This window comes from Salmo salar, chromosome ssa15, assembly GCF_905237065.1.
Source record: "Salmo salar chromosome ssa15, Ssal_v3.1, whole genome shotgun sequence".
Taxonomy (NCBI): Eukaryota; Metazoa; Chordata; class Actinopteri; order Salmoniformes; family Salmonidae; genus Salmo; species Salmo salar.
In genome coordinates this window covers 36200391-36216173 of record NC_059456.1, presented here as the reverse complement: position 1 = coordinate 36216173, position 15783 = coordinate 36200391, and the positions used below count along the sequence as shown (strand labels likewise).

Below are 15783 nucleotides of genomic sequence, written 5' to 3'. Positions count from 1 at the left end.
CCGAGCAGTAGCCATACCAGGCAGTGATGCAACCAGTCAGTATAATCTCGATGGTGCAGCTGTAGAACCTTTTGAGGATCTGAGGACCCATGCCAAATCTGTTCAGTCTCCTGAGGGGGAATAGGTTTTGTCGTGCCCTCTTCACGACTGTCTTGACATGCGTGGACCATGTTAGTTTGTTGGTGATGTGGACACCAAGGAACTTTAAGCTCTCGACCTGCTCCACTACAGCCCTGTCGATGAGAATGGGGGCGTGCTCGGTCCTCTTTTTCTTGTAGTCCACAATCATCTCCTTTGTCTTGATCATGTTGAGGGATAGGTTGTTGTTGTCCTGGCACCACAAAGCCAGGTCTCTGACCTCCTCCCTATAGGCTGTCTCGTCATTGTCTGTGATCAGGCCTACCACTGTTGTGTCATCTGCAAATTTAATGATGGTGTTGGAGTCGTGCCTGGCCGTGCAGTCATGAGTGAACAGGGAGTACAGAAGCGGACTGAGCACGCGCCCCTGAGGGGCCCCTGTGTTGAGGATCAGCGTGGCGGATGTGTTTTTACCTACCCTTACCACCTGGGGGCGGCCCGTCAGGAAGTCCAGGATCCAGTTGCAGAGGGAGGTGTTTAGTCCCAGGGACCTTAGCTTATTGATGAGCTTTGAGGGCACTATGGTGTTGAACGCTGAGCTGTAGTCAATGAATAGCATTCTCACATAGGTGTTCCTTTTGTCCAGGTGGGAAAGGGCAGTGTGGAGTGCAATAGAGATTGCATCATCTGTGGATCTGTTGGGGCGGTATGCAAATTGGAGTGGGTCAAGGGTTTCTGGGATGATGGCGTTGAACCTCTGGACTGATGTATAAGCATGCGGGTCAAACTGTTTATGGATCATACCAACTGAGAAAAAGTAACCTTAAAATTACCCCACAGTACAATTCATCACTGAGCATTGTGTCCTCAAAACTCAAACACCTCTCTACCCCTTCTCAAACCCAATACCTGGCTCAATAAATGCCACGTCTTTTTGGGGAAATTTCTATTAAGAAAGAATGCAGTAAAATCAATTTGTCAGCTAGGGCTGCGGGAAAATTGCTGTTCAGGTGAGGGCATGATCTAAGCCCTCCCTAATGCCTAGGGTGAACTGATAAGACCCACAGAAATAGAGCGAGAGAGGGATGGAGGTGAGAAGGAGGTAGGGAGGGAATAAGAGAACTCCTCTCATGGATGACTGGGTGGAAAAGTGAGAGAGGCGATGTGACCTTTTCGGTGCCGGCGGTTGTGGAGGTGAAAATGTAAAAGAGCCACTGCTGTTGACACCAAACTTGTCTGATAACGATCCCAGTGATGATAAGCTCTAAGAGGAAGTGCTGCTTTAACAGACCCATTCATTGGCTCCTGCCGAGATACACTTTTATGTGCTATCAGCCATCATCCTCTTCCCGATTAATGCAACGTCCTTCCAATAAGTGCAAACACATATGTTTTCCTTGTTGTTTTTATCATGCAGAGGAGAAATGGGGAGGACATTCCCGTGGCGTCGACTAAGAACATCAACCACAGGCGGTTCGCTGCCTCTTTCAGACTCAAGGAAGTGACTAGTCTGGACCAAGACCTTTACAGATGTGTCACCCAGTCAGAGAGAGGATCTGGTGTGTCCAACTTCGCCGGACTCATCGTCAGAGGTATGTGTGTCCTCATCAGATGATATCCTGTTATGTAGATTCATCCATGCGCTTCTGATTATTACCTCATAAATCTACCATATGTATTTGACTGATTGTAAAGTATTTGATTACAATAAATAGTGTACATCAATTTTGTCAATTGTAGTTTTGATCTCAGTTGCAAAACTCCAAAAAGATTCCTTCATAAACATTATGCAGATATCAAAAATAAATATGTGAGGGAACACACAACTAGCATATGTTTATTCAGGCAGAGGAATTTGAATATTATTTGGATATTCAAATGAGAATCACCAAAAGGGAGAATAATTACACAAGTTCTCATGTCATGATGTCTGAAGTCTGCTTGTGGAAATGCTTCTCAGATGTGGTCAGTGGAGAGAGCAGAGAGGCTTGGCTCCCAGCCATGCTTCAACAGACACCTCATAATCAGGAGACATCTTTCTCTCTCTCTCTCTCTCTCTCTCTCTCTTTCTCTTTCTCTTTCTCTCTGAGCTGCTCTGCATATCTCCAGCCACACAGAGAATTAGTGCAGACAATCAATCTTGGCTTCTTCAAAGTTCCTACCTCTGGCCCCAACCAAGAGGAAGGGAAGGCCAGTTTTTTTGCATCGGTAAAGCAAATCTTATTTTTAGCTTGGGCCAGAGGGTCCCAGAACCCTGGTGTTAGAAGGTAGTTCAACATTAACTGCACTGACAGGTCCAATATCTCACTAGCGCTTGAAAGAAGACATCCTGCTACACCGATCCGAAAGATGGTAATTTTAAAGGAAATTTTGGGGCCATTGATACGGGCGGCCCATAATGAGAGCTGGCATGGAGTTGCCCATTGTCGTTTATGACCTAAGGGTAGTAGTTTATTAGTGGCTGCTCTGCCAAAGCCGAAGTGACAGAGGATGCTGCCGGCTATTTTGGTCCCCTTTGTAACAAATGAAAATTTCAGTGGCAAATTCCTTTCACAGAAGAACTATTGATCTATGTGTCCCCCAGCGGTGAGAGAAACAACACACTGTGGCGCACAATTGACTTTGTCATGAGGTATGCGTGGCTCCCAGAGCTTTTTGAGTAATCATGTTTCCCCCTTCCTAGTAGAAACTAAACTTTATTGACAAGGTTGCTCATTGGAACAGAGCCTAAAACAAACATGCCTGGTGAGCTCTGCTTTAACAAATGAAAGCAACCTGTTCACGGCTTTGATCGTTAAAGTTATTTCTTACGGCTTATTGAAATGATTGCTGAGGTGACCTTAGGTGCAGTTTTCAATATGGTATTTCAATTTCATATCTTATCCAAGGCTCTATGATCAGGAAACCATGTGAAATATGTACTTCATCTAAGGGGTTCTAGTCGGTTGTCTTCTTGTGCATGTATGTGTGTGTACACTTTAATAACTGTTGTGTAGATAGTGTGCTGTCATCTCCCCCCCTGTGTATGTGTGGGGGACAGTGTGGTTCCCTGCCGTAAACAAGCTGGCTGATTGGTGGCAGACACGACTGTCAGCAGAGGAGCAGGCTGGGAGATATTTTCTGCTTAAAAGTAGATTCAAACTGCCAGCTCATCCCACACTGAAGAAAGGCTCCTGCTTGACAACCCCAGGCTCAAAGAGAGATTGTTAAACTCTGATGAAGCCTCATAATGATGCCAAAGAAAGAACTTGGAATGCACAGAAAAGACAAACACCAAGAAAGGAACATATTTTTCTAATGATATGAATATGAAACTGGATTAATTCCAAGCCACGAGGGCTTGTGTAGTATGTTTGCTGGTTAACCACAGGGTTTGAGAGGCAGAATGATTGTCACCTTGTAGATGATAGCCTAATACCACCTCCCCAAACAGTGTCTGTGTGCTGGAGGTAAGGTGGGGGAGACAGATGGTGGAAGGGATCACTCCTCTGTGTCCTGTAACAGCATCAGTCAGATGGAGATTGCTGCGTGCGCTTTGTTGTTCCAAGGCCTGCCCTGTCACTGTCATTTCTCCGATCTTGTCATTAGCTTTTAAAAAAGCCAGTGCTGACACGAGCGTTTCCTCCCACACAAAATTAAGTTGCTGCAGCGCTCTCTCTCCTCCCACTGTTTTTTTTTATCAACATACTGCCTTGGAGACTGTCGACTATATCGGCAATAAATGAAAATCAATTAGTATTAGAATGGCTCTCCAGCCAGGGCTGTTTGGGGCTGGGTTAGACCAGTCACAGCAGAGTTGAGCTGCAGGTTGGCCAGTCAGTAAGTTGTGCGACTGCAAGGCGGATTTTTATTAGCGTGGCCTGCTGAAGGATGTGAGAGATGGATGAGACGAGGTTCAAGGAGCAGTAATGCGAGGGCTCGGCGATATCATTCCACACTGTCACCACACACATGATGGATGGGCTGCTTGGGGAGAAGCAATAATGCCAGCTGATGAAAGATTTCTCTGCATCCCTCTCTCTCTCTCTCTCTCTCACTCACTCACTCACTCACTCACTCACTCACTCACTCACTCACTCACTCACTCACTCTACCTGCTCAGCCCAACTACCTGCTCAGCCCAACTAGCTCTATCTTCACTCCTCCGTTATGAAGCCCTAAATGGGGAGAGTCAGCGTGCCTGCCATGCCTAAAACCTTCCGCATGCTACTGTGCATTTTATTGGAAGCATATTTATAGTTTTTTAGTTGAAAGAAGACATTTTGTGTGTCAGTTACTCCAGACCTCCTCTCTTGTGTTTACGCCGTTTCCTCCAAACATCTTAATGAAATGAGAACGGTCCTCGCCTACAGGTACAAGTACAAATTAGATTGGCAATTGCCTCTGCATTTAAATGGCCTTTTTCCTCTTTCTAGTTTTTCCGTTGATGGGGTTGGTTTGTTTTCTTGGAAAACTACTTCTACCTAATAAACAACGGGTTCAATAATTAATTGTTTTTGATCAAATATATTGTGAAGGTTTCTGGTTTGTTTTAGTTGTCTATTAGTTATCCAGTATTTTGACCCAATACAATTACCAGGAAAAAGAGTTTCAGGAATTCAAACCAAAAATAATCGATGTTTTATTGCCACATACACTGGATAGGTGCAGTGAAATGTGTTTTCACGGGGTCAGCCATAGTAGTACAGTGCCCCTGGAGCAAATTATGGTGAAGTGCTTTGCTCAAGGGCACATCGACAGATTTTTCACCTTGTAGGCTTGGGTATTAGAACCAGCGACCTTCTGTTACTGGCCCAATGCTCTAAACGCTAGGCTACCTGTAGCCCAAGTCCTGAGGTGACCTTAAAGGAAAACGTAGAAATACAGTGCCCTTGGGAAGTATTCAGACCCCTTGACTTTTTCCACGTTTTGTTACAGCCTTATTCTAAAATGTATTAAATCGTTTTTTTCCTTATCGGTCTACACACAATACCCCATAATGACAAAGCAAAAACAGGTTTTTAGAAATGTTTGCTAGTTTATAAAAATAAAATGAAATATCACATTTTCATAAGTATTCAGACCCTGCACCTTTGGCAGGGATTACAGCATCGCGTCTTCTTGGGTATGACGCTATAAGCTTGGCACACCTGCATTTGGGGAGTTTCTCTCATTCTTCTCTGCAGATGCTCTCAAGCTCGGTCAGGTTGGATGGGGAGAGTTGCTGCACAGCTATTTTCAGGTCTTTCCAGAGATGTTCGATCGGGTTCAAGACCGGCTCTGGCTGGGCCACTCAAGGACATTGAGACTTGTCCCGAAGCCACTCCTGCGTTTTCTTGGCTGTGTGCTTAGGGTCATTGTCCTGTTGGAAGGTGAACCTTCGCGCCAGTCTGAGGTCCTGATTGCTCTAGAGCAGGTTTCCATCAAAGATCTCTCTGTACTTTGCTCCATTCATCTTTCCCTTGATCCTGACTAGTCTCCCAGTCCCTGCCGCTGAAAAACATCCCCACAGCATGATGCTGCCACCACCATGCTTCACCGTAGGGATGGTGCCAGGTTTCCTCCAGGCATGTGCCTTTTACTGAGGAGTGGCTTCCGTCTCGCCACTCTACCATAAAAACCTGATTGGTGGAGTGCTGCAGAGATGGTTGTCCTTCTGGAAGGTTCTCCCATCTCCACAGAGGAACTCTAGAGCTCTGTCAGAGTGATCATCGGGTTCTCGGTCACTTCCCTGACCAAGGCCCTTTTCCCCCAATTGCTCAGTTTGGCTGGGGGGCCAGCTCTAGGAAGAGTCTTGGTGGTTCCAAACTTCTTCCATTTAAGAATGATTGAGGCCATTGTATTCTTGGGGACCTTCAATACTGCAGACAATGGAAACAGGATGCACCTGAGCTCAACTTTGAGTCTCATAGCGAAGGGTCTGAATACCTATTTAAATAAGGTGTTTCTGTTTTTTTATTTTTAATACATTTGCAAAATGTTCAAATAACTTGTTTTCGCTTTGTCATTATGGGGTATTGTGTGCAGATTTCTGAGGAAATGTTTTTATATAATCCATTTTAGAATAAGGCTGTAATCTAACAATGTGGAAAAAGTCAAGGGGTCTGAATACTTTCCGACGGAACTGTACATTTAACATGCATTTTCTTATGTACTTTCTGGCACTAGTGCAATACGCCCACCATAGCTGTGTCCATCTCAAATGCTGTTATGATATTGGTTTATTTTATTTTCCAGCTTAGCCTAATTCGGAAATCATTTTTGCGGCACGTGTCTCATGAACTACTGAGATGGAGAGAGATGAATTTGTTTAGAAAACAAGGAAACTAACACATTTAAAAACGATAGGGAAACCTCTACAGGGGAGTGTCCCTGGGTTCAGGTATTGTGTGTTCTGCTGGGACACTATAATCACCACCACCATACACTACTCACCAGCTTATTATAGTGTTACATCCACCTGGGTATTAATAATGCAAAAAAGCTAAACAATGACTTTCTAATTTTATGGTCTTCTGTTGGGCTTAATTCAAGAAAATACAAATATGTCTCACGAACAAAATATTTCTGGATGCCCTGCAGGGCTAAAAACTGAACAGGGCCTTTTTGTAGATAATTGTTAGGTTCCATAGACAAAAGCACAGGTCACATCAGATTGGCTGAACCAAAGCACTGGATTCCATCTCAGACTAACAGTGCCATAATACATGTACCACCCGCAGTATATGATTAACAGATGATTAAGTGGAGGGTGAACAGGTGGACATTAATAAAAGGTACTATATGCAGAAGTGTGAATACCAGACTTTGTGATGGTAACGTGAGTTCATAAAGATGATATGGGCAGGATGGGCCAGCACCAGTACAGTGACTGTCAGATTGGACTTGCTGTGATCTCTGAGAGTTGCCGCTGCTGTTGAAATAGCTGCAACAAAGTAATCGGCCGACAACCATCTGGACAGGGAGAGAGGAGAGAGAAAAAGAGGCCTGTGTGACGTGCAGAGCCAGAGACCAACTCCGTCTGAGAGGACAACACGTCTCCTTATGGGCTTTAGTCTGCCAGCCCTCTTCATAAAGAAACGTCAGACCCTTTACAGGCCTTATATTGGTCTTAAAGTGATGGAATGACATGACAATGGCTGCTCATGTCCCTCAGTATGTTTATTCAGACATTACATAGGACGCTTCCATTAGTTAGTTAACTCTCTAGGGGGAGGGTTTCATTAGCTTCTATTGCAGTGAGAATGGTGAATGTAGTAAATGTGATTTGGTTAAAAAAATGTATGATGTGGTGTTCCTGTGCTGGATCTTATTTCCCAAATGATTTATCGTATTTCAAGATATTTTTCTAAATATTTTTTACCTTTAATCGTCTTAAGGTAAAATATCTTGAAATAAGATAAATGACTTGTATTAAGCCTATTTTAGGTTAAAATAAGCAAAATTATCTGACAATGACTTTAGATAATTTAGCTTGGTTCGAACCCCCCCCCTCACTAATTTTAAGTGAATTATTACTCAATATAAGATATTTAGGCTTGCTTAGATTTCACTTTTTGCAGTTTAGTCCAGGATGCTCTGGGCCAGACTCCAGACCTATCCAGACTGACTGGAAGGGGAACCATCTGGTTATTCTGAGAGTGTTTGATAGTTTGGTCTAGCTCAGGGATGAAAAACAAGACGATTCTAACTTAAACATGTTGCTGATGCTGATCAGTTCATTGGGGGTCTGACAATGACGCATCTTATTAGGTTGATTATCAATTTGGAAGAAAGAGTCAAAATAATTTTGAAAAATAATTTGCAGTAAAACACACAGATGTGGAAATCTTTTGCCAAAACTACATAAAGTTAAAAATTGAAACGCTTTTAGGTGTATGCTATTCTAAGCCATATGCTTTGATTCCCCCCTGTGTCCTCCAGAACCCCCGCGGCCTATCGCACCCCCTCAGCTGCTGGGCGTGGGGCCCACCTACCTCCTGATCCAGCTCAATGCCAACTCCATATTCGGGGACGGCCCCATCATTCTGAAGGAGGTGGAGTATCGCATGACATCAGGGAGCTGGATAGAGACCCATGCTGTCAACTCCCCTAACTACAAGCTGTGGCACCTGGACCCAGACACAGAGTACGAGATCCGTGTGCTGCTCACCAGACCAGGGGAGGGGGGCACCGGCCAGCCTGGACCACCTCTCATCACCAGGACAAAGTGTGCCGGTAAGTCTCCATCTCCGTTCTTCCTTTTTTTCCCGCAATTGTTTTTCATTCTGTCTTTTTCCCCTCGCTGTTACCTCTCTTCATGTCTCACTGCTCTGTGATATTTGCATACAGATAATTGCCTGGGGCCTTCTTATAAAACATAATTGGAAAAGCCAGGAAAAATAAACAAGGTTTCTGGTGGAGGTAGTGTCATGGCTGTCACTCACTAAGAGTTCCTCTCAGATCTAAGGAAATAAACTAACATGCTTTTCAGAACAATCTTTTCCAGTATTTACCCTGGGGTCCATGATGACAAACCTGCAAAAGGTATTCTCAATCATTTCTGCCAGGGCGGCGTGATACCCACACGCTTGGGTTGCCATGGCATCTGTATTAAGCAGCATACCAACAAGGCCAGGACTAGATAAAGAAGTTATATGGGGGAGCACGTAGTGGAGTGGTTGTGTTCGGAGAAGGAATCTGAAGATGGAAAGTGGTTATTAAGAATGATGCAGAATGTATGCAGTGTTTCATTACTCTGGGCATTGCCTGTCCATCAGCCTGAGACACTATCCATCTATTCCCCTGCCTGGTGCTCAGGAGTGAATAGACCAGCTGTATTCCCAGATTGACATTCAGAGGGCAGACTCTGCAGTTTTGCGTTTACTCTTCTCGGCTACTGTCAGGGTGTAGAGGGAGATTTTCAGGGGATATCGTCCAGGTACAGCCCTGTAGGCTGCTTACGAGGAGATGTCTACTGTACAGTGCATTTGGAAAGTATTCAGACCCCTTAACTTTTTCAAAAAAAAATTACCTTACAGCCTTATTCTAAAATGGATTCAATATGTTTTTCCCCTCATCAAATCAAATCAAATGTATTTATATAGCCCTTCGTACATCAGCTGATATCTCAAAGTGCTGTACAGAAACCCAGCCTAAAACCCCAAACAGCAAGCAATGCATGTTGAAGAAGCACGGTGGCTAGGAAAAACTCCCTAGGAAAAACTCCCTAGAAAGGCCAAAAACCTAGGAAGAAACCTAGAGAGGAACCAGGCTATGAGGGGTGGCCAGTCCTCTTCTGGCTGTGCCGGGTGGATATTATAACAGAACATGGTCAAGATGTTAAAATGTTCATAAATGACCAGCATGGTCAAATAATAATAATCATAGTAGTTGTCGAGGGTGCAACAAGCACGTCCGGTGAACAGGTCAGGGTTCCATAGCCGCAGGCAGAACAGTTGAAACTGGAGCAGCAGCATGGCCAGGTGGACTGGGGACAGCAAGGAGTCATCATGCCAGGTAGTCCTGAGGCATGGTCCTAGGGCTCAGGTCCTCCGAGAGAATGAAAGAAAGAGAGAATTAGAGAGAGCATATTTAAATTCACACAGGACACCGGATAAGACAAGAGAAATACTCCAGATGTAACAGACTGACCCTAGCCCCCTCATCAATCTAAACACAATGCCCCATAATCCACGGCACGGCAAGCAGTACCGGAGCGTCAAGTCTAGGACCAAAATGCTCAGCTTCTACCCCCAAGCCATAAGACTGCTGAAGTATTAATCAAATGGCACCTGGACTATTTACATTGACCCCACCTCTCCCCCTTTCTTTTCACACTGCTGCTACTCGCTGTTTATTATCTTCGCATAGTCACTTCACAAATTACCTATACTAACCTGTACCCCCACACATTGACTCGGTACCGGTACCCCCTGTATATAGCCTCGTTATTGTTATGTAATTTTCTTGTGTTACTTACATTTTTTTTTAAACTTTAGTTTATTTAGTAAATATTTTCTTAACTCTATTTCTTGAACTGCATTGTGGGTTAAGGGCTTGTAAGTAAGCATTTGACGGTAAGGTTGTATTCTGTTGTATTCTGCGCATGTGACAATTAAAATTTGATTTGAATTCCCAAGCAAAAACAGGTTTTTAGACATTTTTGAAATAAGTTTTCAGACCTTTTACTTTATAATTTGTTGAAGCACCTTTGGCAGCAATTACAGCCTTGAGTCTTCTTGGGTATAACGCTACAAGCTTGGCACACCTGTGTTTGGGGAGTTTCTCCCATTCTTCTCAGGAGATCCTCTCAAGCTCTGACAGGTTGGATGGAGAGCGTTGCTGCACAGCGATTTTTTTTTTTTTTTTTTTTCTTCTTCCTGAAGCCATTCCTGTGTTGTCTTGGATGTGTGCTTAGGGTCGTTGTCCTGTTGGAAGGTGAACATTCGCCCCAGTCTGGGGTCCTGAGCGCTCTGGAGCAGGTTTCTCTCCAGAGATGTTTGATCGGGTTCAAGTCCGGGCTCTGTCTGGGCCACTCAAGGACATTCAGAGACTTGCCCCGAAGCCACCCCTGCGTTGTCTTGGCTGTGTGCTTAGGGTCATTGTCCTGTTGGAAGGTAAACCTTCGCTCCAGTCTGAGGTCCTAAGCACTCTGGAGCAAGTTTTTGTCAAGGATCTCTCTGTACTTTGCTCCATTCATCTTTCCCTTGATCCTGACTAGTCTCCCAGTCCCTGCCGCTGAAAAACATCCCCACCACAGCATGATGCTGCCACCACCATGCTTCACCGTAGGGATGGTGCCAGGTTTCCTCCAGACGTGACGCTTGGCACTCAGGCCAAAGAGTTAAATTTTCCAGAGAATCTTGTTTCTCATGGTCTGAGTCCTTTAGCTGCCTTTTGGCAAACTCCAAGCAGGCTGTCGTGTGCCTTTTACTGAGGAGTGGCTTCCGTCTGGCCACTCTCATAACAAAGGGTCTGACTACTTATGTAATTAAGGTATTTTTTTATTTTTTTACGTGTGTAGGTTGATGAGGGAAAAAATGATTTAATCAATTTTAGAATAAGGCTGTAACGTAATAAAGTGTGGAAAAAGTCAAGGGGTCTGAATATTTTCCGAATGCACTGTATGTCTCTGCCTTCATCCATCATAGACAATCATATAATAATCTTCTCCTTGACCAAGTGAGTTATGCTCTGCCCATGGAATTGCCGGGATTGTATTATACTGTATGTTTATGGTAATACAGGAAGCTTTTTTATCAGTATCTTCCATTTCCTCTTAGTTTTTCCGAAATCTCACTGCATTCTCCCACCTAGCAAAATGGGTAGGATTAGTTTGAAACATTAGTTTAATATAGACCCTAATATCCACAGCTAAAGGCACCCTCGATGACTAGATGGCACATTTGAGAGATGTAGGCACCAAGCGTCTGTGTGGTCACAGCAGAACACATTTTGATTACTGGGCTTACATTCAAATATTAGTCTAATATATACATACAGGATATATCGCTCAGGGGTTTTTATTATGTCCTGTATGTATGCCATAGAGGCTTTTATATTAGACTACTTTTCCCCTAAGAATCCTTTTGAGATTAATAGTTGAATTTAAATACGATTTTAATGTCATAGTAAGGCATCATTTCAGCTAGTGTTTTCCAGCTTGTACCTGGAATCAAGTTGAGTGATTGGAAGACGTCATTAGGGATGTTGTACAAAGGTAACATCACGGGTGACAATCAAATAGTGTGTATCTTACGTGACAGGGGACAGAGGAAGCAGGACATCCTGTTTTCTATCTGAAGCATAAATGTTAAGCATCCTCCCCATCCCGGAATGGGTGCAGTGAGCAAGTGCAGGCCAAGAATGGCAAACGATGCTCAGTGATGTATTATGTACGTCTTCGCCTCCTACAAAAATAAAATAAACTTCCTGTCGCATTGTTTAACCTTTTTCTGTGAACTTCAGTTTATTTTCACTCATACTATTATGATAAGGGAAAAAAGGACAATGAAAATGACATGGGCTCCTGGGTAGCAGAGAGGTGGGGTGGCCCGCAGTCAATCTCACGTTTCCTGATTTGCAGGGTGAGCAAACGCATTATGAAAATGGTCAAGGTGCCTCTCCCCAGAGAGTTTGCATTTGTATTTATATTTTTCCGCATGCTCCCCATGTGATTTATTTCTTCAAAATGTCAAGCCATTTCAGCAAAATAACATATTGATCATTTGTCCATGCTTCACTGTTAACAAAGAAACAATTCCAAGGCTGTGAAATTTAAGCTAATAAGTGCTGGTGCATGTTCCTGCCACCATTGATTGCTGTGTAGACTTCACATTCCTGATATTTCTCTTTCCCCACCATTTTGTCTAATACTATTGTAGCCGTGTTAAAATGGGTGGGTCCGTTAGTGTCTGGTTGATTTTTATGGGGGTGGCATTCATACCATGTTGTCATGGGTCCCAGTACATTAAGCAGATGTCATGCACCACCATAGTTCCCACCTGTACTTAATTACCCCTGACTGCCTGAGACCACATAGACTAAACCGCAAGTCCCCCGTTGTCCTGACATAAGCACTGCCAAGAAGAGAAAAGTGGAGTTTCAGCTTGCCTGGTGACATCACCAGACGGTAAATAAGTTAATAGAACAATAACAAATTTAGTTCCAAACCTCTCTGCCAATAACCTCAATTTTTTTGTTTTCCCCTCCCCACTTTAAAGTCCACTCCCAGACAATCCTTGCGAAATCTGTTTTTTTGCTAATAAGCTATTCATGTTTCATTTTGACAGTTTTAATGGAGAACTATTACAGTAAGGTACTTAATTGTTACCCAGAAATAATTTTGTATTGCTATACAAATAGCTGCATTGGGACTTTAAAGGATACATTCAACTAGACATTTGAAATATAAGATTTAACTCATCATAAGCTCATGTTGAGCTACGAATGTTAGGTTACTCAATATGTGCTCCATGATTGGCAGAGTGAGCAGAGGCTTCATTTGGACCAGTTTCTTATTGAAAATAGTTTCAGCAGTCCACCTCACTCTATGCTCCAAGGACCTAATGTTGTTTCCATACCGCTGCCTGCTCAAAAAACTCCTCAGCTGGAAATTAGATTGTGTATAATGAAATTAACAGACCACTCGGTTCCAAATACCCTGTGGTGGTTTCACCGGAGAGTGTTAAAATGTTGTCACCTTTTTAAATTCAAACAGGAAACACTGTATTGAGTGTAGAGGAAGTGGTTGAGTTTTTAAGCTGACACTTGCACTAGAACAGTTTCCTGCATGACAGGCAGGCAGGGGAAATGAATGCTCTTACTACGCCAATGCACCATACGGCTTTGATTTGCCTGTACTCGTGCATTTGAACTAGCACCTCAGCCTCTACAAATGTTGCCATCTGTAACCGACCTGATTTGGTTTTAACCCTCTAGAGTCTAAGCCTTGTCTAACCCGGGTCTAAGCTAACATATGGAATTGTTTTAAGATGGTCATACCAAGGATCATTTAGCTATTGTAAAAAAAAATACAGTCGATTTTAAAAAGTCTACACACCCCTGTTAAAATGCCAGGTTTTTGTGATGTAAAATAATGAGACAAAGATAAATCATGTCAGAACTTTTTCCACCTTTAATGTGACCTATAATGTGAACAATTCAATTGAAAAACAAACTGAAATCTTCGAGGGGGAAAAATGAAAAATAAAAACCTTACAATAACCAATCACATTCAAACTCATGTTAAATAGAAGTCATTACACACCTGCCATCATTTAAAGTGACTCTGATTAATCACAAATAAAGTTCAGCTGTTCTAGTAGGATTTTCCTGACATTTTCTTAGTTGCATCTCAGAGCAAAAGCAATGGTCCGCAGAGAGCTTCCAAAGCATCAGAGGGATCTCATTGTTGAAAGATATCAGTCAGGAGAAGGGTACAAAATAATTTCCAAAGCATTACATATACCATAGAACACAGTGAAGACAGTCATCATCAAGTGGAGAAAATATGGCACCACAGAGACATTACCAAGAACTGGACGTCCCTCCAAAATTTATGAAAAGATGAGAAGAAAACTGGTCAGGGAGGCTTCCAAGAGGCCTACAGCAACATTAAAGGAACTGCAGGAATTTCTGGCAAGTACTGGCTATGTGCTTCATGTGACAACAATCTCCCGTATTCTTCATATGAATGGGCTATGGGGTAGGATGGCAAGACGGAAGCCTTTTCTTACAATGAAAAACATCCAAGCCCGGCTGAAGTTTGCAAAAACAAACATCAAGTCCCCCAAAAGCACGTGGGAAAATGTGTTATGGTCTGATGAAACCAAGGTTAAACTTTTTGGCCATAATTCCAAAAGGTATGTTTGGCGCAAAAACAACATTGCACATCACCCAAAGAACACCATACCCACAGTGAAGCATGGTGGTGGCAGCATCATGCTTTAGGGCTGTTTTTCTTCAGCTGGAACCGGGGCCTTAGTCAGGGTGGAGGGAATTATGAACAGTTCCAAATACCAGGCAATTTTGGCACAAAACCTTCAGGCGTCCGTTAGAAAGCTGAAGCTGAAGATGAAGAGGAAGTTCACCTTTCAGCACGACAACGACCCAAAGCACACATCCAAATCCACGAAAGCATGGCTTCAACAGAAGAAGATTAACGTTTTGGAATGGCCCAGCCAGAGCCCAGACCTGAATCCAATTGAACAACTCTGGGGTGATCTGAAGAGGGCTGTGCACAGGAGATGTCCTCGCAATCTGACAGATTTGGAATGCTTTTGCAAAGAAGAGTGGGCAAATATTGCCACATCAAGATGTGCCATGCTAATAGACTCCTACCCAAAAAGACTGAGTGCTGTAATAAAATCAAAAGGTGCTTCAACAAAGTATTAGTTTAAGGGTGTGCATACTTATGCAACCAGGTTATTGTGAGTTTTTTTTATTTTTCCCCCTCAAAGATTTCAGTTTGTTTTTCAATTGAATTGTTCACGTTATAGATCACATTAAAGGTGGAACAAGTTCTGACATGATTTATCTTTGTCTCATTATTTTACATCACAAAAACCTGCCATTTTAACAGGGGTGTGTATACTTTTTAAATCCACTGTATATAAAAAGCAATATTGGATGAAACATTGAATTTGGCATTACTGCTATTAGCCAATAGAAATGCATTGAATAACATAGTCACTACATGGAACAACAGATCCTTGAAGAACAGAGAAAGCCATCTTGTTTGGATGCTACAGACGTTTTTGTGAGAAGACTGATTTTCGTGATGTCTCATGGTCTGACGAACACCGCTCTAGCTCTGCCACCTTTTACCGCAGATGTGGAAGGGCAATATGGGCGGTTTCGGTGGATTGAGACGCAGCTCATCTCTAGCTTAAACATACAGATTTTTATTTGGATTTTTGCATTATGTTAATTCCATTTCGACAGGGGCGCGGAAATTGTAGGCACAAGTTGTGCTTTCAGAGCATCACAGGCTAGTATCTCTTGAAGCCAGTTTAAAAAGCATTTAACTCTGCAGCACCACCAGCTAGCGCGCTGCTTGGTCCTCAGCCATTTACATTAGCCTCGCTCCTGCAGATAGACGAGTCCTGGGCTTCAGTAATACCACCCTTAACGTTGAAGCGCATTGGGATGGAGCAAGAGTAGCCATGGATCCGTCTCAAATAGCACCCTATTCCCTATTTAGTGCACTACTTTTGACCAGAGCCCTATGGGATCCCCTATGGG

At 43.2% G+C, this 15783-nt stretch overlaps 1 protein-coding gene across 19 annotated transcripts in view; it reads left to right on the top strand.

Annotated features, from left to right (window-relative positions):
• Nucleotides 1-15783, top strand: part of LOC106571353 (receptor-type tyrosine-protein phosphatase kappa) — a 176287-nt gene that overhangs the window by 96072 nt on the left and 64432 nt on the right. For all 19 annotated transcript variants that reach the window (XM_014144327.2, XM_014144326.2, XM_014144331.2 and 16 more), the window contains 2 exons: nucleotides 1496-1670; nucleotides 7981-8274. In XM_014144327.2, the coding sequence (XP_013999802.1) occupies nucleotides 1496-1670; nucleotides 7981-8274 (469 nt within the window). The remainder of the gene's footprint in view (nucleotides 1-1495; nucleotides 1671-7980; nucleotides 8275-15783) is intronic.